The 23,315-nt window shown below is 43.3% G+C and overlaps 1 protein-coding gene across 1 annotated transcript in view; it reads left to right on the top strand.

Annotated features, from left to right (window-relative positions):
- The window catches only part of GPM6A (glycoprotein M6A), a 218,913-nt gene extending 198,282 nt beyond the window's left edge, over positions 1-20,631 (top strand). The window contains exons 4-7 of the mRNA XM_066631764.1: positions 11,215-11,368; positions 12,659-12,735; positions 14,227-14,292; positions 18,414-20,631. Coding sequence (XP_066487861.1) covers positions 11,215-11,368; positions 12,659-12,735; positions 14,227-14,292; positions 18,414-18,566 — 450 coding nt within the window. The 3' untranslated portion in view covers positions 18,567-20,631. The remainder of the gene's footprint in view (positions 1-11,214; positions 11,369-12,658; positions 12,736-14,226; positions 14,293-18,413) is intronic.
- The last annotated feature ends 2,684 nt before the right edge of the window (positions 20,632-23,315 follow it).

The raw sequence follows: 23,315 nt of genomic DNA, 5'->3' as shown, positions 1-23,315 counted from the left end.
TCCCTTGCCAGCCCCGATCAGTCTCAGCACCAACTGGCTGCAGTTCTGCCCCCCTTCCCATAGAATTTGGAGCCTGCCCCCATATGTACACCATGATGGATATATGTGTGAGAAGCCAGCTGAGCAGTGATAACATGGAAGAATGACCACTGGCCTTACTGCTGCTAAACTGGCTGACTTTGCGGATGGTGCTTTGACTGGGCAAGCCTGACTCTCTGCACCTCCCTGTCTCCCTCCTTTTCCACAGCAGCCACTGGTGTTTACCTGATAAGTCCCTTTCTGCCCCCTGCTGCAGCACATCAGTGTGTGGAGGGTGCACCTATGAAGCTGCTGCAGGTAAAGGTGTGTGGCTCCCTCGGTCTCTCTCTCTCCTTGCCCCCTCTGTCCACCCTTTTCTGTGTTTTTCTCTCTTCTCAACTTCTGTCCCATCAGCTCTGCATTTCTGTCAGTCTCTCTTGTTCCCCAACTCACACTCACATTCTTCAGTCTCTCTCTTCATGGCTGTCTGCTACACTTGCAACTTCCCCAGTCTTTCTCTTTCTCCCCCCTCCCCCAACCCCATATGTCAACCTGTTCTGCCTTCCTGCTGAGCAATTCTATGCATGGCTACCCAGTCTCACTAGGTTCAGTGGTACTTACTCCCCAGGTAAGCAATCTCTGTTTCCTCTCTCTGTGTGTCCAAACCATGCCTGGCAATGGCAGCCAGTAGTACAGTGTGCCAGCCTGCCTAATGCACTAGGGATTTCAGCGTCGGACTGAATTTCAGGGTCAGACTTCAGTTTACAAGTCTAGCCAAACGGCAGAACAGAGAGGCAGAGAAACTGCCTTTGTCCCCTCACCTGTGGTAAACATGCAACTCCCCTGAGAAAGAGCCTGGGTTGTGGCCAAGTTAATGTGCTGGATGGATGGGACATGCAGCAATCATTTTCCCATTTTGGAGCTTTCCTTTTACAGGAGTGTGTGCAGGACTGTGTGATCTCTTGCACATGTGTGCTGTTTTCTGCTTATGCGTCTCCTCCTTTTATCTTCTCTGTTCTCTGTTTTTCCTTTTCTCTCTTCAAAATTTGTTCCTTTTTCCTATTCTACCTTTCCTCCTTGTCCCCCTTTTTGCTTTTCAAGATGGTTTCATTAGAGATTGGGGGAGGGCTGGGGCATGTTGGAAGAAGATGAGGAATGGCACCCAACTTGGGAGACTTGCACCGGATGCTATGGGTGAACCAACATGCCTCCTTTTGTCTCCTCAGACTTGCGCTAGCTAAAGAGACCCATTGGCAGTCAAGGGGCTAATGCAGTCATTTTCGACCACTGTGCCATGGCACACTGGTGTGCCGCAAGTGGGCTTGCAGGTGTGTCGCGGGAGTTTGGGGGAGAATCATTTGTTAGTAAGGCCACTGGGGGATTTGAGCTCCTCTTGTCAATTATCAAAAAACTGATGACGTGCCTGGACAGTTTTAGTGCCTTGTCAGTGTGCTGTGAGCTGAAAAAGGTTGCAAATCACTGGGCTAATGCCTCCATAAAGTGAAATGTTTTCCCTTTCCCCTTCCAAGCTTCCTGATCAGCCTCCCCACTATAGCATGCAATGCAGCCTGTTTTGGTACAGTTGTGTGCTATAGTGGAGAAAAGCATAGGATTGGTTCCTGTGACCCAACCTGCCTCCTGTGGCTTTTTTGTGATTCACTTCTGCTTTAGGATAAACCACACAATTCTAGTTTATGTCCTGTCTTGGTAAATTGTGGTTTATTCTAGCTGCAGTTTGTTAAAACAAACCTGGATAATCATGACACACAGTTGTCAAATCCAGCATCATGGCTTGATACCCAGATTTATCAAAAGCAATGATAAATTGTGTGCCTTGCTTGCTTGAGCCAGCCATGTGTGTCACCATTATTCTTGAGTTATAAGTCCTCCTCACAATTGCTTCAAGGCCAATTACTACTCTGAACAGCCTGGCTTCTAGTCTGACCCTGCACTACTTGCTATGAATGGTGAGCACCAGTGGCATACCTAAGGGGATGCAGGGGGTAGCAATCGCTCCAGGCAACAAGCTTTAGGGGGGCAGCATGCTGAGCGTGATACTAATTGTGAAATTGTGAAAACCTTGGTATATTTGAATAATACCATCATGTTATACATCATTGGAAAGGTAATTTAATGCAGAATGCAATGAAATAAACTGCATTGGAATATCTGTATTCTGTCAAAAATTATGGCAAATAACCAGAAAATGAAATCACAACTGCCTTGGATTTTCTTAACTCAAAACTGACTTATGAGACTGATTGTTCTGAGAGCCAATGGGATGTTATTATGATACAGCATGGAACCAATAAGGTGGAAAACAGCTTTGCATGCAGCAGGTCCCTGATTTAATTCCTGGAATCTCCAGGTAGGACTGGGAGATATCAGTTTGAAACATTGGAGAGCCACTGCTCGTCAGTGGACGATACTGAAAGTTGATGATCTAGTGGCCAGATTCAGCACAAGGCAGTTTACTATGTTACTGAAAGATGACAGTCATGTCTTGCACCATCTTTAATACACCTGTCACCTCTACATGGTTTCCATGTTAAATGCAGTGCAATCAATTTGCACTAACAACAGATCTTAAAAACTAACAAACAGGTAAATATACCCCAGCAGAAACACCACAATTGAAAATAAAGTATTTCTTTATATGTTAGACATACATGCAGGCACAAAGTTGTGGTTCAGATTAACAGTATGGAACAAAATTAGCATCTTTTGTTCAGCTAGAATCTGGCCCAGTAAATTTCATCTGTCATTATTAGATCTACCGAAAAAAATGTATTGTTCAAACTGTCTTTCAAGTTGCCTTAACTGTAACAGACCCATGATAGAGTTGTACACTCAAGGATTCAGGCATTTTGTACTGTACAAAATCAAGAATCCTGGCATCGCCCTAGTAACTCACATTTCACAATGTATTATTTGCATATGTAGTGGGAGGAGGGAAAATTAACAAACTTCCATGAGGTTCTTGCTGGCTATGCTTCTGCTTGGCTGCTTTTTTACAATCTTTTTTTGCTTACAATCTTTTTTTCCTTAATATTTTGTGGAAGTGATTTTTACTGTTGGGTATCTCTAGGGAGAGACAAGTTAAGAATGCACCACTATCCAGCATGTTTATTTGAAGAGTTTATGTAACATGTCTGTGTGTCAAGAAGGCAGGGGGTTGTTTTTCATCTTTTTTTCCTTCCTAATAATAATAATAATAATAATACTGGTATTTTATATACCGCCTTTATGGTCATCAGATTACTCCTCTGACTTTATTCAAGGCAGTTCACACAGGCAGGCTATCTCTAAACCCCCAAGGGGATTTTTACAATAACAGAAAGGTTCTATCTTTCAAGAACCGCACAACATTTCAGGCAGATCTTTCACAGTCTGGTATCACTTCTGGCCCTCAGTTGCCTCCCATACTGGCTGACAAGCAGCACCTTCATCTCTCACTTGAAGGGCAGCCAAGACGCTTCTTCACTCACACCAAAGAGTAGGTGGAATAACTCAGTTTGTCAGCTACTTCAGGGTCTCGCCATTCACGGAGCTGCTGGTGGCCTCGAACTGGCAACCTTCAGATGTTATCTTCAAGCTAACGGAGGCTCTACCCTCTAGACCAGACCTCCTCACTTATTCCCCAGTCTTTCCTGCAATGCTATTGGGCATGTCAATAACTAGGGCCTTGTCCCAAGACAAAAACATAATGTTACATCAGCGTTGCACCAGAAGGTATACTCAAGCAATGCTCAGGTTGGAGCATTGGCAGGTCCTTAACAACAGATTCAGGAGAACAGAAATCTAATTTTGCATTGACTTGCGTTCTCAAGAGTTAGTAATTATTTGTACAGTAGAAACCTGAACTGTCTTTTGGACACAATTGTATTTTTACTAAATGTTGGTTCCCCGCTCCAAGTACAGATTTCATAATATATTTAAGTACATGTATTTCAGATGTGTAATAGATGGCACAGCTGTATGTTGATTCATTATTAATAGTGCACTCCACACATGATTCCCATCTTCTTGCTTTTGAAAAACAGTCTGTGGTGGGAAAGCAAACCTGGAAGAATCCATCACATTGCCGTCAATTAATAATGTGGAAGGGAATAGATGAACATATCAAAAAGGAGGGGGGAAAACCAATTTAGAAGTTGTGCATTTGGGTACATTGCACTTCCCACTGTGTTTTATATCAGAAAACAAGAGAGTGAGAAATAGATTCAGGCACATTATAAAGCAACGATGAGAATTGAAAAGTAGAAGGCATGTGCTGTGCAATTTCTGCTGTTCTGTGCATGCAGCAGCTGCTGCACTCATTCTGCTGTAGTCTGCCGTGTAGATGGGTGGGGGAAGCATGGAAGATGAAGAAAGGGAATGGATGAGTGCTGGCACTGGGTTGTTGGGGTTCCTGGGGCAAAGACCTGCACTGGGCCCCCATGGCACCTCCTGTCCCCTGGTGGTGTGTTGGGTGCTAACACAGTCATTAATAGTTTAGGGATCAGCCTAACCTGGTAGGTTCTTTCAGCAGGGATGGGAACATGAAGGATGGGTGGTTTAGTTTGTTTCTTTGAATGATGGAGGCCAGGAGGAGAAGCCGAAGGAGGTTCTTGCCTTGGAATTGGCTGGAGGAGCCCAAGGGGAAAAAAAAAAAGAGATGGGGAAGTAGGGGTGGGGTAGGTTTGTAGAAATCATGCTTTCCAATCACATGGCTGCTGTGAGCTGAGCTCCGTTGTTACTTGGGGGGAGAAAGCTTCATTGAATTACTGGCTGCAGTGGGGCTACTTCTGATTAGAACTGCAAAGGATTTGGTAATACTGGTAAGCCTCCCAGCTGCTGCACATGACCCTCCTCCCTCTTTCCACTTCTGTTCCTGCTCTCACAGTGTCCATCCCACCCCCTCCCGCCATGTTTATAGATGGAATGGGGACAGCAGGGGAGTGTTTAAAGAGAACTCTGACACACACACTTTGGCATCAGCCTGTTTTTTTCCATGGCTGGGTTTTGAAAGGAATGACTTGAGACTCAAGTCTTTTCAAGTCACAAAAATGCTCTGGGCAACTCGGAAAGCCCGCCCATTATGACTTGTTTTCAAGTTGAGTGGCAGGAGTCGGAGACTCATGACTCTACTCGAGTCAAGCCATACTGGCCTTGCCCATCCCTGTCTTTTAGTTGGTTTTTTCATACTGAAAAGTAAAGCAATAAAGGTGCACTGCTAATTGTAAACACGGCATGCCTACTGCAATGCACGTAACCTAATGATGTACCAGTCTCTGGTCCTCACAGCCCCTTGATTAGATAAAGAAGAGAAAGAGTGAGTGGAAGAGGAAGTGTGGAGGAAAAAGCAATGGTATGCATGCTAGAGTGTGTCTGCTGGTGTACACGCACATACACTCTCTGTAGCACTTTTAGGCTGCAGTCCTAGCCACACTTACCTAGAAATAAGCCCCATTGACTAATAGTCTTACTTCTAAGACTATTAGTCAATGAGACTAATAGACTAATGGGACTTACTTCTGAGTAGACATGCCTAGGTTTGGGCTCTTAGTGTACTAACCAATCCCCTAAAATGTCTGGCGAGTGCTAGATCATACGGTGTTGCTTTTAAAGATAAAGGGCACTTTGTATAACCAAATCTGAATGTTTTCTGCCATAAAGTGATGAAGAAGAAATGTATCACTGACTACCCTACGCATCTTAGTCTTGTGAATTGTTCAACACATCATATTTAAAAGACATTTAAAGGTTTTTCCATGTGGTATCTGACATAAACAGGTTCTTTACCCTTGCACCTCCGAAATGAGCATGCCAGACAGGATAATTAAAAGGCTTCTGGTTATGAATACAATCTGAAAAACTGTAGCAGGATATAAATGATCTAAATGCCCCCCATGAGCGGGCTACTAATTTGGGGAAAATGGTGCTCACCTTTTACCTCCCCTGGGCTACAAGGGCATCACATCCTGGCTCCAAGCTCTTCATTCATCGCCCGAGAGAGCTTATCATCACCAACCCCAAGGGGTTGAGGCAGCTGGATGAGCAGATACCCAACAGGCCACGCCAACTGTTGCTCTCTGCCCAATCCAGCCTGGGGGCTTGCCCGCCAGCCTCAGCGACCTGGACAAATATCGTCAGAGCAGCCCTGGCTGATCCCCAACCTTACTGACCTCAGAATGCATGCCAGATTCCCTGCGGCCCTGGCTGCCCTGCCTGCACATCACCTGCCACGTTGGGGGGGGGGGTTAGCCTAGCGCTTAACCCCTACTGCTCCATGCAAAGCCAAAAGGCTCCGTAAATCCTGCTGCAGGTCTATAAGAAAAATGACAATCCTAGCCAGGAATAGGTGAAGGCGCGAAGCCTTCAAGATACCAGCCTGTCCAGACCCCACTTGTGCAGCAGCCAATGAGGTACTTCCATTTTACTGCCTTAGCCTGACCAGCTGGAGTGCTGGGCAAAGGGAGGGGTGAAGTTTTTATGGAGCATCACCCTCATTGTCATGCTGCTTGTAAACAGTATTCTAAAGAGGGCACTGTGTAGATATTCTGATAAATTACTTTTAGCTTTTTTTTAGTGTTTCTTATGCTCCCAAACTCATTAAGCTGCATTACGTGAAGCTACATAATTTGTTTAACTTAACAAATTTAGTCCTAATGAATTCAACATAAGAAAATTGCTCTAATTTCATATAGTGCATTACAACCAAGAGGTACATGTTAACATTAGTTTGGGAATCTAAGGAGAAGAGTCAGCATGTAGATGACCGCCAGGAGAGCCTTTGCTCAGCTTCGGCTGATTCGCCAGCTGCGACCATACCTGAGCTGTGCGGACCTGGCCACAGTAACCCATGTCCTAGTGACATCTAGATTAGATTATTGCAATGCGCTCTACGTGGGGCTGCCTTTGAAGACGGTCCAGAAATTACAACTAGTACAGAACGCGGCTGCTTGTGTGGTTGCTGGGGCACGTTGGTTTGCTTCTGTCGAGCCATTGCTCCGGCGGTTACACTGGCTGCCGGTTCTGTTCTGGGCCCAATTCAAGATGCTAGTTTTGACTTTTAAAGCCCTTTACGGCTCAGATCCGGGGTATTTGAGGGACCGCCTCCTTCCCTACAATCCTGCCCATGCTCTTAGATCATCTGGGGGGGGCCCTTTTGACTGTGCCGCCACTAAGAGATGTGAGAGGGGCGGCGGCCAGGAAGAGGGCCTTCTCGGTGGTGGCCCCCGAACTGTGGAATACCCTCCACTTAGAACTGAGAACTGCTCCCTTGTTGCTAACGTTTCGGCATGGGCTGAAGACCTTTTTATTTCAAAAAGCTTTTAATTGTTGACAGGCTGGCTGGCGTTCTTGCTTCTGGCTTTTTATATGAAATTCCACGGGGTTTGTTTGTTTTTAGATTTTAAAATTATTGTAAATTGTTTTTAATAATTGTCTTTATGTACTTTTAAATTGTAAGCCGCCTTGTGTGCCCGTTGGGCAAAAAGGCGGGATATAAATTAATAAAATAATAATAATAATAATAACAAATAAAATAGATGAGGAATGTTCCTTTGATTCAAGATCAGAGGACACATGAAATGAGCCTGGTAAGGTGGATTATATTAGCTTGTTATGAGAGTTCCTCCTTTAGAGTTGAGGAAAACATAATTCTTTCAGCCTTTTCGACTTAAGGTGCTGAGTGGGAACAATCAAAAAGTCCCCGTGTTTGTAGTCCTGAGGCAAAAAAGGCACATCCAACGCTATTGTTCAAAATATTTTTATTTGAGCTGGCAGTGCTGCGACTTGTGCTAGGCTTTCCTCTTTCCTCCACCCCTCTGTCCAATCAGGGACTCAGCTGAGTGCTTTGCTCCGCTGCTGCCAAGTAAAGATGGGTGAGCAAGCCCTACGTAGCTCATGGATCCATGGCTTATATCTGCCATCACCATGTAAAATCATATAAATGAAGAAAATGATGTTGGAGGGCTTGATAGCAGTTATTTCCCACACCACCAAGCACTCTCTCTCTCTCTCTCTCTCTCTCTCTTTTTAAACTAATGTTAGAAGACCAGCCCTTAGCAAAAGTTTCTTAGGAGTTTTACCTGCTTCTAGGATGGAGTGTATGAAATCGTAAAACTAGTCATTCTGTCTTGGCTTGTGGATTCTGATGACCTGGAGCCAAGGAGTAGCTGCTCAAAAGCTTCCTGGTTGTGCCTCTCATGGCATGGGAAGGTAGACACTGTTGCGTGATTAAGCCTTGTCTTCCCACCCCCTGTTTCCCCATGCAGTCGCAGGCAACCACAAGGCAAGCATTCAGGGAGCAAGCACATGACTCCCATCCTTAGACAACTATGCAGTTGCAACAGTTGAGTGTTTTTAGTCCGCATATTTTGTGGAATCAATACAATTAACTAACCATTTAGAATCTTTTATTTTGTTGTTCAGAATATCCTAGCTTTCCAAATAGGTTTAAAGGCTGAAAACGTGAAACAGTTTAGTCTGAAAGTAATTGAAGACCAACCTTTTATTTTTAGTCTACATTTTGTGATTCTTAAATGACTCTCTTGCTGCCGAGTAATTACTTCAGCGTGAGTGCCTGGGCTTGGCAGAGATGTCTCATCTGCTTAAGGAATGCTGGTGTAGCACAGAGATGCCAGAGATAAAATGTACCAGGCTTTGTACAAAGGGGTTGTTTTGCCTTTATGCATGGAAAAATTCTGCCGCCCCACTACTTTCCTGTAGTCATTTTCTTTGTCCAGATGACAGGAAATCTTATGCCACATGGGACATGTTTTGTAGAAAAATGTGAAGAGGTCATTTTAGGTGCCTGTTGTTTTTCTGCATGGTAGTAGGAAGCCAGTCAGAACCTGGTGGGATATCCCTGGAACTTGAGTGTCTAAAGAGATGCAGAATATGAAATGGACCCCCGTGCCACCACTTTGCTTTTGTTTTGGTGAGCAGCATAAGCCTTCCTTGCTTACTACACAGGGCTGCTGGGATTCATTTTGTAGATCCTTCTACAAGCCCAGTTCTGCATGGATCTCACTATGTTTTAATTGAGGTTTTTAAAATTATTATTATTTATTTTTTAACTGACATTCAAAACGAAGCAGTGTTTGGAAGCTACATCCACTCAGCTTCTGCTCCCGAGCTGCAAAATGGGGATACTTAGCTTGCAGGGTGGTTGTGCTAACTGCAAAATCAAGAAAATGTATGTAAACCAAACAGAACACAAGTGAAAGTGAATGCTTATTCTTATTAGCTCTTTGGAGGATGGGTAAGATTTAGATTTGATAGAAAGCCCAAGATAGAGTCATTTTATAGACCAGGGGTACTCAAAGTTTTTGGCAGGAGGGATGATGTGGCCCTTCTGGATGGGCTGGGAAAAAAAGAATTAATTTACATTTCAAATTTGAATAAATTTACATAAATGAATATAGTAGAGACGGAAAGTGAATGAACGAATTCAATCCAGTTTATGATTCCATCCACACTAATAAGGGGGGAGATCTTCATGCCAGTTTATGATTCCATTCACCCTAATAAGGGGGGGGGGAGATCTTCATGCCAGTTTATGATTCCATTCACCCTAATAAGGGGGGGGGGAGATCTTCATGCCAGTTTATGATCTCATTCGTACACACAAACGGGGGGGGGGATCTTCCACAATTTCACACACATACACCCGCCTGTTCACCTGCCCCCTCACCCTCCCTCCTTTCCTCCCTTGTTTGCTTGGGCGGTATGTGTTCCTGCCTGGCTGCTTGCTTGGCTGCCTGCCTGCTTGCCCAGCTGCATGCCTACCTGTCTGCCTGCCCACCTAACTGCCCTTCCTTGCTAGCTAGGGCAGCATGTGCTGCTGCTGCTGCCTGCCTGCCTGCTTTCCTGGCCGGCCGGCTGGCAGACCAGCCCTCCCCCCCTCAGAGGTATATGCTGCGGGCTGAGCTGCGCTCCCTCCCTCATGTGGGATCTCTCTCCCCCCCTCCCCTGCACTCCCCTGGCTGAGGTTGCAGGAGGGGAGGGGAGGGGAGCCGAGCGGAGCCCAGCCCAGTCCACGGGCAAGGCAGGGAGAGAACAGCTGCAAGTGCGCAGGGTCTTTTATAGTGGGAAGTAACGCGAGACCTGCAAGTCTCACATTACCTTCACACTGTAAAAGGCCCTGCACATGCGCTGGGCTTGTCTTTCCTTCGCTGCCACTGAGCTCAGCGGCAGCGAGGGAAAGCAAGGCGCGGAGCTCGCGTGGCGGGCCAGCGCGGGCTGGGGTGAGGGCCAAGTGCCCATAGGAGATGGGGGGACCCCCTGGGCCCGGATGGGGACCTGCAGCAGGCCGCAGGTGGCCCAAGGGCCGGGGTTTGGGCACCCCTGATATAGACAGACAAGAAATGTGTACTAGCAAAGACAAGGGCTTAGTGGCGATGAATCATTTCACATATTAGTTAAGTGGAAGTTGTTTCAGCAAACCCCTTGAATGGGCAAAAGCCTGAAGGAGAGAACAAGAGAGGGTCTGTGGAGATGGAAGGCTCTTGGTAGGACAGATTTTTTTTAAAAATGTATCTGGGTCTCCATGAGAAACTTCAAACTAGTCGGGGCTGATGGTTGGGCATGCCTCCTGTCTTCATGCCTGGCAGTAAAAAGTAGTGCACAAATATAAGCTCTCAGTTAACCAGGGCAAACCACATGCTTTCCTTTATCCTTGGGTCCAAGGCAGGAGGGAATCGGCCTCAGCACTTTCCCATAAAGGGTCTTTGAGTTGTGAGAGGGACTGCCTCTACCATAATTAAAGCACTGTGGGAGGATTAGTGATGGAGGTTGTGCCCATTTTCTAACTTTCCTCGAAACTATGAAGGAAGCCACTGGGCAAGAGGAGAGTTGACGAGGTGATAGACCTCTTAGGGTGTGACTGTTTAATTTACTTTAAGTATATCTCTGATATGTGTGTTGACACTTTTTTCTCACAAAAGATTATTCGCATGAATCCATCTAATGTTATTGTATTAAGGTGACTGAGGTCTAACCTTATGGTGTACCCTAACTAATTTGTTTACCTTAATTTTGGCAGGTAGATTAAGCATGGTAATGCTTTCACTAAGAATACTCAGTGATTTGTATTTTGAAGAGAACTTCAAAAATATGATGTTTCTTAATTTACGATGAACAGTTTTATGAAAGAAAATGACTATAAAGGTGTTTTTTTTCCCTCACTTTCCCTCATACTTGTTGCAGTTTATCATGCTGACGTACATCTTCATGCTAGCCTGGCTGGGGGTTACAGCGTTCACCTCTCTGCCTGTTTACATGTATTTCAACCTGTGGACAATTTGCAAAAACACCACTCTAGTGAAAGGGGCAAACCTCTGCTTGGACCTCCGTCAATTTGGTAAGCGAATTGCTTATTGTCCAATTCTGTCAATAGAACTGTTATTTAAAATGCCTAGATTGCTGTTTTAAATCTTGGGTCGCTTCAAATATCTGACTTACAACATCAATGAGTGTAAATATACTGTAAAATATGATAATTCATACTGTAAAATAAGTGAGTTTCAATCTGGCTTGCTCGCCAATGCAGTATGACACAATCCTATACAGGTCTACTCAGATGTAAGTCTCAGTGTGTTCATGGGGGCTTAGTCCCAGGCAAGTGTGCATAGGATTTCAGCCTTTCAGCACCTCCATGGTTTGTATGGAAATAAATGGAAACCCCATTCATTTTACCTTGATTTCATTGGAGACACACTATGTGTTCTAGTACCTATAGCACTGATATTTTCCAACTAAATTGTCTGATATTTCAGGTATATCTTAAGGTCTTGCCTTAAGGTCCCTGAAAAGTTTGAGAGACTGGATACAAGGAACCCATTTCTTAGGTGGTCAAGAGGTGCACAGTGGTGACAATTTACTGTTTTGAGCACTGTGGCTTTTGTACCAAGTCCAGAATTCAAATTCCAGAAACAAACAGCTTCTCAGCCTTTATGCTCCCAGAAATCAAGTTACAAAGTTTCTGAATATTGTTTCATCTTTTAATAAAGGGGAATAAATTGAGAAATCAGAGGACATTCTATATAAAATCTGTTGGGCAGCCCAATCTAAATCCTTGCATGGTGATCCATCGGTGTGGCAGGGATTTTTGGCTGCTAGAGGTCTCCTTGCAGTAAGGCAACATTTGTTCCCATGACCCTGGGTAAGCTCCCGCAGCCACAATGGGTCTGCTTAGACTAGTGCCAGCTCAATCACTGGAGCAAGTTTGCATTGACCCAGGAAGGTCAATCAGCCCCTGGGAGGGGGTAGGGTTTTGGTGTATGCTGCCGCCACCAATCCTGTCCCTCCAGGGCCTGATCCACCATCCTCTGTGCCCCCATCGTTGCCCCATTCCATCCACCCACTTGTTCAACCCCCTCCCCACCTCTCTCCAACCCCCTGCATGGGCTTATCTTCTCTGGCAGGTCTCCATGGGTCCACCGGCACACAGGAGACCACTTTGGCATCCTGCCAGCCGGCCCATTGCGTGCATCAGTGGAGACTGCTTCGTGACTGCCATAAAGCAGCCTCCACTAGAGCAACATAAGTTACGCTGGCAGGGGAGAGGAATATGATTGGGCCGTAAGTTTCCTGATTGAAACGAGTATGTTAAATGTGTGTCCAAAACCACTGAATCCGTCATCTCTTCCAGGAATTGTAACAATTGGAGAAGAAAAGGAGATTTGCACCATGTCTGAAAATTTCCTCAGGATGTGTGAATCTAATGAGGTGAGCAAAAGTACCGAAAGTGTTGAACTTCTGGGAAGAAGGAACTGGCACCTTCTCCTTCCATTTACACTTCAAAGGAATAATTTCACTATTTTTAATCCCGAAGAACACTTTTACCGTTATCTTCATCAATCTCATCAAGGCCTGTGTCAACATAGCATTTTAAGGATCACAGAACCTATACTGTAGTATACCATCATTTTGCACCCAGGCATTGTCTTATTAAGTTCAGACGCATACCATTATGTATAAAGGCATGCAAATTAATTCCCATCCATGCCTAAGCAAAGTCCATTCACTGCACTATCACATGTCTTGAATACCCTTCATTGATTGGGTCAGTTTGGATACAGTTTGAAAACCTGACCCGGGGGCCACTTGTGGCCCTTGGGACTCCCAATCCGGCCTGTAGGGAGCCCCCACTCCCCAATGAGCCTCTGGCCCTCCTGTGACTTGCTGGAGTCCATGCTGGTCCAATGCAACCGCTCTCAGCGTAAGGGCAACAGTTCAATCTCTCATTTGAGCTGTGGGATGAGGGCTCCCTCCACGGCTTGCTGTTTCACTTCTGTGATACAGCAGTGGCCCAAAGGAAATGCTGGCCTTGCTTTGTGCAAGGCTTTCTATATGCCTTAAGCTATTGCAAGACCGGTGCTGTAGGCTTATACCATGATCTGGGAAGCTAAGCAGGGTCAGGCCTGGTTAGTACTTGGATGGGAGACCGCATGGGAATACCAGGTGCTGTAGGCTTATACCATAGTCTTTCGAGACTGAAGGTTGCCAACCATTGCAAGACCTTCATTCATTCATATAAGTTCCATCTCTAATATATTCATTTATGTAAATTTACTTAAATTTGAAATGTAAATTAGTTGTTTTTTTCCCTGGCCCCCGACACTGTGTCAGAGAGATGATGTGGCCCTCCTGCCAAAAAGTTTGAACACCCCTGGTCTGGCAGATTGGAAATAAACCTTGTGTTCACGCATTCTCTCCTCTCACTCATCCTTTGCACACTTCATATCCTCTTTGTTAGCCAGGATTTGTGGCAAACCATAGCTTGAATGGGGTTTGCCTGTATACTTTGAGGGTCAAAGTTGTTTGCTCTAACCATGGTTTTCCTGGTTCAGTGTAAACTTGTGTTTTGCTGCTAAATCAGAAGGAAGGGAGGAAATTCAAGCTCATGAAGGCAAGGAGAGCATACAGGCATTAGGCTCCTCTACCGAATGTCAAACTATGGTTTGATGTTATATTTGAACAGAGCCAGTATGTCCATAAACAATTCCAACCAAATTAGGGATTATGTATTGCAAATGAATTGTTACAAATTTTCAGGTGCAGTGCAAATAACATAGGATTATTCATTGGAGTTATAGAAGTCAGTTGATTTCTTCAGAGTAGCAGTGCGATAATTATTGCACAATTTAAGCTGTGCACTGTGACGTTTGTATTTTGATGTCATCAATTTGCAACTTCTTTTTCATGTTCATTTTGCAGCTCAACATGACATTCCATTTGTTTATTGTGGCACTTGCTGGGGCTGGAGCTGCAGTCATTGCTATGGTAAGGTTAAGCATCCTTTGCCCATGTGTTGAATGAATATTGCAATAACCTATGTGTTTTGCCTGAAATTAAATGTCCAGTATGCATCCAAGCACTGGTTTGTAACTGTGGCAGAAGCTTCTGGATACTTAATTAATGAAATGGGGGGGGGGTAATCATCAGCAGATTGACTGCAAAGAAAATTAACCGTTTTTCAAGGTGTGTTCCTCTTAGCTGTGAGGTATAGTACTTTAGACATTTGTTTTATGTGGTTGTTGAAGGCTCATAAGCCAGAAGATTCCTTTCTTTCTTTCTAACATATAGGTTGCAGCCTTTACCAATTGTTTAAAGCAGGGGTGTCAAACATAAGGCCCACAGGTTGGATGTGGCCCCTGGAAGCTTTTTATTTGCCCCACCCCAATAATTAGGCTGTCCAAGTGTCATCCTTTCACTGGTGCCACGTCTGCTGAGGCTCTGAGCAGAGAAAATGGAAGGAGGCCTCAGAAGGCAAGGAACTACAGGGGAAGAGGCCACCCAAGAGGTGTGAGAAAGTGAGACACTGCTGAAGTGATGGGAGAGTCCAGTTATCACATGAGTTGCCCTTTTAGCAATGCCACTTCTGCTGAGATATCACTTTGCAGGTCACCTCTCAGCTGCTGAACTGCAAAGTGACTCTGCAGCATACTGTTGAAAGGGAAGCCTGCGTGATAATTTGGGTTCTCCCATATCTTGAAAGTATGAGCAAGATTTTCACATTTTCTCTTTTGTCATTTGCAGCTAATAAGTTTCTGTGTGAGAACAAAGTTGTCACTTCCAGCCTTCAGTAGGCACCATGAATGTTATTCAGCCTGTTGTATGGAACAAGTTTGTCACCCTGGTTTAAACAATCCTTCCTGTTCCAAAAGATGCTTTCCACCTTGAAAGCATCACTCAAAATCCAGGAAGGGTGTGTGATTTCACCAGTTCTTCCTGAAGCACTGTTAAGCATACAGGTGGGTCCTCGTCATCCGCAGGTTTGTGATCTGTGAATGTGACTCAGAGTCTCCCCATGACTCAGAACACCTCTGGACACAACTAGAAGGCACTTCTGGTCACATCTAGAGGTCTGACCACTTATTCCATTATCAGTGGGTTTTGGTATCTGTGGGGGTTTTGGGAACAGACCACCCCGCCTGCAAATACCAAGGGCCTACTGTACTGTGTATTTTTGTGAGGTAATGGTATGTTTAACATTTATTGATGTATGGCATTTGAACATTGTATACACATGAGTGGCATGTAATACAGATCCTAATCCTTGATTTTCCACCTGCAAAGTACTGTATATACAAAGTGTACAAGGATGTAGTTTAATCTCTGAGGAAAAAAAACCTCTTCTGCCAGTGTAGCCTCAAAGATTTACTGCGTTGAAGCAAGGAGGTCTTGTGTTAAATCGCTCTGGCGATTTGTAATGTGTAAACTACTTTTCCCTTAGAGAAAGATAGCAACAAGGCTTTTGAATGTTTATACAAATCTGAGCTTGTCTTCTTCAGTTTCCATGAAAATAAGATTGGTTTTACAGTGTCTTCATGTCAAAAATGATTTTATTACTGTTCCATGTTGAATGTGTCTTGGCCATTATTCAGACAGCAAATGTACAGTGGCATGGTTCACTGCACTAGGAGCTGAGAAACACACCTTTCTTGCTCAGCTTCTGCCCTGGGCTCGAATTCCACTGCAGACCAGTACAAGGAGTGAGTTTATGATGGGCATGTAGACTGCATTGTGACTTGCCTACGTGGTGTGAAGGTTGAGGATATCAGCATTGTCTAGATAGGCTGGTGACAGCACTGAGGAAAGGCACATAAGCACAAATGACATAGGGAAAGGTAGTCAGGCAGCCTCAGAAGCAAAATTTAGGTTGATATGCTGATGGCCAGAACCTCCAGGGTAGCATTTTTTTAAATGGGGCTGTGCTGCACACAGGGCCAGCTAACAGACAGTGCTGAGCGGGTGTGTTTCCAATGCATGAATGAGATTATGGTGTCAGGAGGAGGGGTGTGTAGATATTGGGGAACATGTTGGAACAAGCCCAGCCTGTTCAAAAGGGATGGGCTTCACTTGAACCAGAATGAAAGTGCTGGTGTTTGACATCCAAAAGATTGCAGAGCACTTTTAGACCTCTCAGGGAATGCTGACAGTTACTGAACAGAATCTGGTGCAGGCCAAATCATCCCTAATGGATGAGGGTATAAATATTCTAGAAGATCACCCAGAAGGACAAAACACATTTTGGACTTGTACTCTTACTGTAGACCAGGACAGCTGGTCAGAGAGTAAAAGGCTTAATGGAAACTTGGTGGAATGGAAAAAAACCAGTGGGTAATGGTTATTTGATGATACAAATTTTATGAAAAAGACAGAGAATGGCACATTGAGAGTGGTGTAGCTGTGTATATCAAAAAATGGTATAGAATCCAACCAACTACGAGGACCAGACTCCTCCATAGAATCATTCTGGGCGGAAATATCAAGCCCCCCAAATAATGCAGTGCTGAGGGCATACTATCACTCTTCTGATAAAAATGCTGATGGAGAACTTGGTTTGTAGATGGAAATCATGGTGCGGGGGCATTCAAATGACATGTTATAGATTAATGGGTGACTTCAATTACCCTCATATAGACTAGGTAAATTCATGTTTGGGCCATGACAAGAGAGAACTGCAAGAGAGAAAATGTCTAGAAAGGCTAAACTGTGCCTTCCACAGTTCTTTGAGAGTGTCAGTAGGCCTGTAGGTAGGGCTTATCCCATTGACATGGCATACATGGACTTTCAGAAAGCATTAAAATTCCTTACTAAAAGCTCTTGAGTATGTTTAGCAGTCATGGAACAAGAGGATAGTCCTTTTAAAGATTAGTAATTGGTTGAAGAACAGGAAAAAGTAGGAGTAAAAGGGCAGTTTTCATAGTGGAAGTAAGTAAGAAATGAGGTCCTTCAACTATCAGTAAACAATGAGGTAACTGTGTTTGCAGATGACACAACATTATTTAGGCTGTTACATACCAAAGCACTATGTGAGGTGCTCCAAAAAGACCTTTTCCAAACTTAGTGAATAGGCAACCAAGTGATAGATGAAATTCAGTGTTAATAAGTGTAAATTGATACACATTGGGGCAAATGTGTCATTGATGGTCTCAGCTGTCTTTGACAAACCAGGAAAGTGATTTTGAGGGTTATGGTGGACAGCTCAGTGAAAACATTTACCCAGATTGTGGTGGCTCTGAAGAAGGCAAATTCCATGCTAGAGGCCATTAGGAAAGGGGTTGTGAATAAGACTGTTAATTTTATATTGCCATAAACAAATCTATGGCACAGCCATATTGGAAATACTGTGAGCAGTCTGGTCACCACACCTCAAGGATATTATAAAGCTGGAAAAGAGCAAAAGAAGGCAACCAAAATGATCCAAGAGTTGAAACTTTTCTTTTTAGCAGGGAAAAAGAGGGTGATTAAGGGTGGGAAATGCCTCTGAATACCTGTTGCAAAGGAGCACTGGTAGGAGAGATCCATGCTTTTCTCTCCTGCTTGTGAGCTTCCCAGAGGCAGCTGGTGGGTCACTGTGAGTAACAGAATGCTGGACTAGATGAGCCTTTGACCTGATGCAGCAGGATTTTACTTAATGTTCTTATTCATTCATATTTTAAATTGTTCAAGTTTGAAAGTGCTGCATAGATGTTAATTGATATTATGTGTTTAATTCGTTTTCTCTTGGCTCTCCTCAAAACCAGCCTGGCCAAAATGGCCACATAGGCATAACTTCCAGAACTAGGTAGCAGTGTAAGTTTTCAAATAACTGAACACGCTGAAAGTGAGGAAGGAAAATGGTGCCAATAAAATTCCTTACAGTGCTTATATAAATAATATAAAACATACTGTCATGAAAATAAACACAAAATGGGGTATATAGGGCCAGCTTCTCTAGCTCTACCCTGTCTAGTGAATTCCATTCTTCTAGTCAATTCCTCCTTTCTTTAGGAAAGTGTTGGTATACACACAGATTCCAAAGAATCCAGGTAGATGTGATAAAATGCAATCAAGCACAGCAAGAATCCCATAACCTCTTCTCTCTCTTTTTTCCTCCTTCTGATTTTCTCTTACAGGTTCACTATCTTATGGTTCTGTCTGCCAACTGGGCCTATGTGAAAGATGCTTGCAGAATGCAGAAGTATGAAGACATTAAATCAAAGGAAGAGCAAGAGCTTCACGATATTCATTCCACTCGCTCTAAAGAGCGACTCAATGCATACACATAAGAAAAAACCTTGTTTTACTTTCTACCATTGAATGCTTTGTTGTTTAACTAAAGGCCATCCATCTATCCATTTTAAAAACAAAATTTAAAAGTGCTTCTCACAAAAGATAGTTAGGGTGACTTGTAAATCACCCCTGTACAATTCTTGGTTGTCCAGCACTTGGTTTCCTAATTAAATAGCTTGTGTGATCAGTCTCTACTACAAAGCTCCTGAAACAGCCTTTTTCTGAATCCTAAAATGATTTATTTTCTGTTAGATCAAGAATACTAACTATTGTCAAATACGGAGATGTGTTTGATTTTTTTAAATCACTTTGTATGTGTTATGCATAACACCTTTTTGCATTGTTTCTTATATGTTTTTGAAAAGGAAAAAAAATAGCTTTTTATACTTTTTAGTTTCAATTTCGGTAAGTACTTTAACTACAGGTATACTTCAAAGGGACCATTGTACACCACGTACACTTTCTTGAGGAGGCACGCTGTTGACATTCCTTCAGATTTGGAAATCTTGCCAGACGGACCCACGAACATCTTGCCTGAGTGTCCTGTGAACATTTTAAAAACAATCAAAAGGTGCAATTTCTAAATTTGTAAGAGTAGGTAAAAAAACAAAAAGAAGTGCTTCTTATCTTTGTTAACATTGTATGATTCTTGATGTACTTAACGGAGTATTTTCTCTTTTTCAAGTCTCATTGGTGGCTATTCCTGTGGATATTGTGAGCATGCAGACCGTGGTGCTTGTAAATGCATGGCCATTTGTCTTTTTCTCCAAGCGTATGATACTGCAGTTACCTTTCCAGAGTTGCCGTGTATAGACAAACGTTACATAGAGCTATGCGTAGGTTTCTGCCGAATGATCTCTGTAATCCCACAATGGTTATGCAGAACTAGAGCTATTCATGTGCCGATGTGAGCAAGTGCTGCTTAGCTACATTTATGGAAAGTGATATATCTATAATCCAGCAACCTTTAAGAGTCAAAAGTCTTTTTACCTGCTTTAAAAAATTTACGTGGATTGCACCTGTCTCTGAACTATACATGTACTGTGTGTGATATAATTAAGGAGGCTTCCATACGTGTCATAGCTTGGCTTGTCCTACACACATAACTGGTTTACCTGTATTATGTTAAAGTGAGGTTCATGGCTGCTACTGGAGCTATTGTTTGGAAGTGCTAGTAATATATTTGATCCTTTATTTTGAGTAAGAAAAATATTAAGAGAAAAGTCAGTCATGTTAATCGGAAAGAAGTACCTGTATAAAAAAAATCACAAAAACACAAAAAACATCAACAAAAAGATTCTACAAAAAAGGAAAAAAAATCAGTATTATTGGACCAAAATTGGTGTTTTTTTATTTTTTGCCTATTTCTAATGCTACAAGAATGCTGTAAAGTGTCTTTTAAAGTGATGTATCCTGACAAGACATTTTTGTCAGTGTTTAAAAAAAAAAAATCCTAGCTAGTTTTGTGCACTTATTGGACCATTGTGAATTTTCTCTCCGTGTAAGTGCATTTCGAATAAAAGTTCTCGAGTAAAATTCTTCTTTGTACTATAACTAGTCATGCATCATCAGTAATTTTTAACAATTCTTGTAGTAAGTAGAGGGTAATACTAGAGTTACTTGTGGCATGTTTATGCATCAAGTAGTATTAATTGATTTGGATTTTTTTGTTTTTATTTTTTTTTAATTTTATTTTTTACACTTTACTGTCTTACGGGGGTCAACATTTTCTGATACGTGCAGTACCAGTATTTACAGTTCTGCAGAAAGTATTATGAATCTCCTTTCAATTCTATATTGTAGTGTTTCAGTTTTGTGTCTTAAACCAGTTTGTGATAATTTTTAAAACAATGTCTTTTAAACTCATGTAATGATGTTGATGCTTTTGGCTTTTCTCTGGTATTAGAGTTTGTATTTTCACAAAGAATGCTTTGTAGCAGGCATTACAATTAATCTGTTTTGTACATAAATGTGCCAACAGCTTGATGGTGGCGTTTTTGAAATGTAGAACCAAGTGCTTGCAAAAATGTAATAAATACACTTGTGTACTTTGTGTATTTATTGGTTGTCCTTGTTTCATTTTTGTCTCTTATGTACGGTCTTAGTTATTGAAAACATCAGTGGCAAAATTGTAATAATCATGGAAGTTCTGCTAAGTTATTTTCTTTTACTAATCAAGTTTTCTCTAGCTCAGCAGTCGCCAAACTCATAACGCTGTGTTATGAAAATGCGGCCCCAGTTCGGACTGCAGCTTACTGTTCTGCTGGGTCACCACATGACTTTCACGTTGTTCAGGGGACAACTCTGAACAACTCTGGGTGGTCACATCTGGTGCCCCAGAAGCCTGCATGGCAGGACGTCCAGGCAGACGCGATCCAGATCCAGCCCCCAGGCCAGGGTTTGGAAGGCCCTGCTCTAGCTGATAGATCACTCAGATATGTAATATAAAATCTTTCTGTTCTTTTTAAAAAAACGTTCTGAAGCCCTCATATGCACACAGCTCTCCTGTGGAACAAATCGTTTATTCATTTATTTTAAAGTTGGACAAAATTCTGAATGCACATCTCCAGTGGGATTCTAGTAGAAACAGTTCATGCATAAAGTGACCTGAAGCAATCACATTTAGCAGTTGGGGAATTTTTTTTATTTTTTATTTTGCTACATGGAATTCACTAGATCTTATTTCTATAACCCACTACACCAGTTTTGTAAACAGCCACCCTGACTGGGAGATCAAGTGAGACTTGAATCCACAAAATGTGCTATTTCCATCAAGAATACTTTGCTCACCATTTGCTCTATTGTGTTCATAGTGTCCTTTTGGTTACCCCATTTGTATCTTGTCAGAGTCACTGAGAGGAATTTTATCAGGGAGTACAAAGTTTCTTCTTCTTTCTTCAAATGTGAATTTGGCTCCCAGGCACACTTTTTGATTCCCTTTGGGTCCTGGGCCCCCCTTTGGACCCCAGGCACAAGTACAATGTACCCCCTGCACCCCTCTCTCAGAGGCCCTGCTTCCTGTGAATCTGCCATATCAATATACCACTATTGTGTAATAACTCAGAGCCCTGTCCTGAACTCAGCGCACTGGCTCACCCTAGTGCTAGTGCCAGAGGTCTGCTAGTGGTAGCCCAGCGCGAGTGCCAGAGCTCCACCACTCGACAGTCACGTGGACCGATGAGCAGCAGTGAGGTAGGTAGAGGCATGGGGGAGGCAGAGAGGAGGCGTTCCGGGGCAGGGGGATGTGGAGGGTGGGTGGGGAGAGGGTGGAGAGGAGTCATTCCGGGGGGAGGGAGCAGCGAGGGAGGGAGGTGCCCGAGCCTCCATTTTGGGCCGCCGGCCCAAAGGGTTGGCATGGAATCGCCCCATTGTGGGGCTACTCGCTTTACCCAGGGGAAGGGGATTAAAGCCTCCTTTTCCCAAGGAGCCGCCCGCAGTGCCTGCGGAGCACGGATCTGCGAAGCAGCCATTTTCAGTGCTGTTGCTGCCCCGCACGCCGGGCAGCTCAGGATTGGTCTGTCAGTTTCTTGTTTGTTTTTCAATCTTTCTGTGGAGAGGTTCATGTATATGATGTTACATACTCATGCATACACGCAGAGAGAATCTTTACTGATTATATTCATATACCTGTCCTCACCTTCAAACCTCTTAATGGTCTGGAAACAGAGTATTTGGAGAACCACCTAATCCTATACAATCCTGTCCATGTAGTCGGATCTACATTGGAAACCCTGAAATGTGTTGCATTTAAAGTGTGGCAGATGGGTAGCAGGCATGGCACCTTTTGAGTTATGGTATCTAAGCTGGGAAAGGCTGCCCCCTGAGAGTGCCATCTGACTTAATCATGCCTTGTTTTGGGCAAGCAGTCAAGATGTGGCTCTTATAGTAGACATTTGGGTTGCCTGTTGGGATTCAGCTCCTCCTTTATGGGTTTATGTTTGTTGTGCAGTTTGTTGCCTCCTTCTAACATGCTGCCTTATAATTATTTTGTTGCCAGCCATTCTGAAGGTCTTTTGGAGAAAAATAAATAAGTTTAAAAAATACCTTGAATATTGGTATTTGATCAAAGAAATACCCATGTTGTGATTATTTTGGCAATACCGATGGAAAGAGGATGTGCTGAATGCTGGCAAGATAAAGGTCAACAATTATAGATAATGTTTAAAAACAAATCTCAAAATGGATGTGCCAAGGAAGATGTAGAAAACTTGATCTCTTTGTATACAGTGTGATGCAGGGACGGGAAAGAATGGTCTTGATTCACTTTTCAGTTTGCCCCAATGAGTTACCCTGCATGTGCCTGATCTTGTCTGATCTTGGAAGCTAAGCAGGTCAGGCCTGGTTAGTACTTGGATGGGAGACCACCTTGGAATACCAGGTGCTGTAGGCTTACACCATAGTCTTTCGAGACTGAAGGTTGCCAACCAACCAAAATGCTTGATAAGATCGTGAAATCTGCCATGACAGCCATTTTCTGTTCTGCATTTGCCCTAATTTTAGGTCATGCATATGCAAAACGAGCAAATGTATCTGCTCTCCTAGAAGGTATTTGCCTTCCTGCACTTAGAAATGTTGATCTAACGGGAATGCAGTAAAAGCTATTCAAGGATTAATAGTGCATATCTTAGCTTGATGTGTTAGACAAAAGTAGATGGAAAATATTGTCTAGAATTGGCAAGGACTTTCCTGACTTGGAGAAGGCTTATCTTAACAAAACCTAACAGATTATATTTGTACTGCAGTAA

This window comes from Tiliqua scincoides, chromosome 6 (genome assembly GCF_035046505.1).
Source record: "Tiliqua scincoides isolate rTilSci1 chromosome 6, rTilSci1.hap2, whole genome shotgun sequence".
In the NCBI taxonomy this organism is placed as follows: domain Eukaryota; kingdom Metazoa; phylum Chordata; class Lepidosauria; order Squamata; family Scincidae; genus Tiliqua; species Tiliqua scincoides.
Note: the sequence above shows the minus strand (reverse complement) of the source record. Positions and strands in the feature narration are given on the sequence as shown.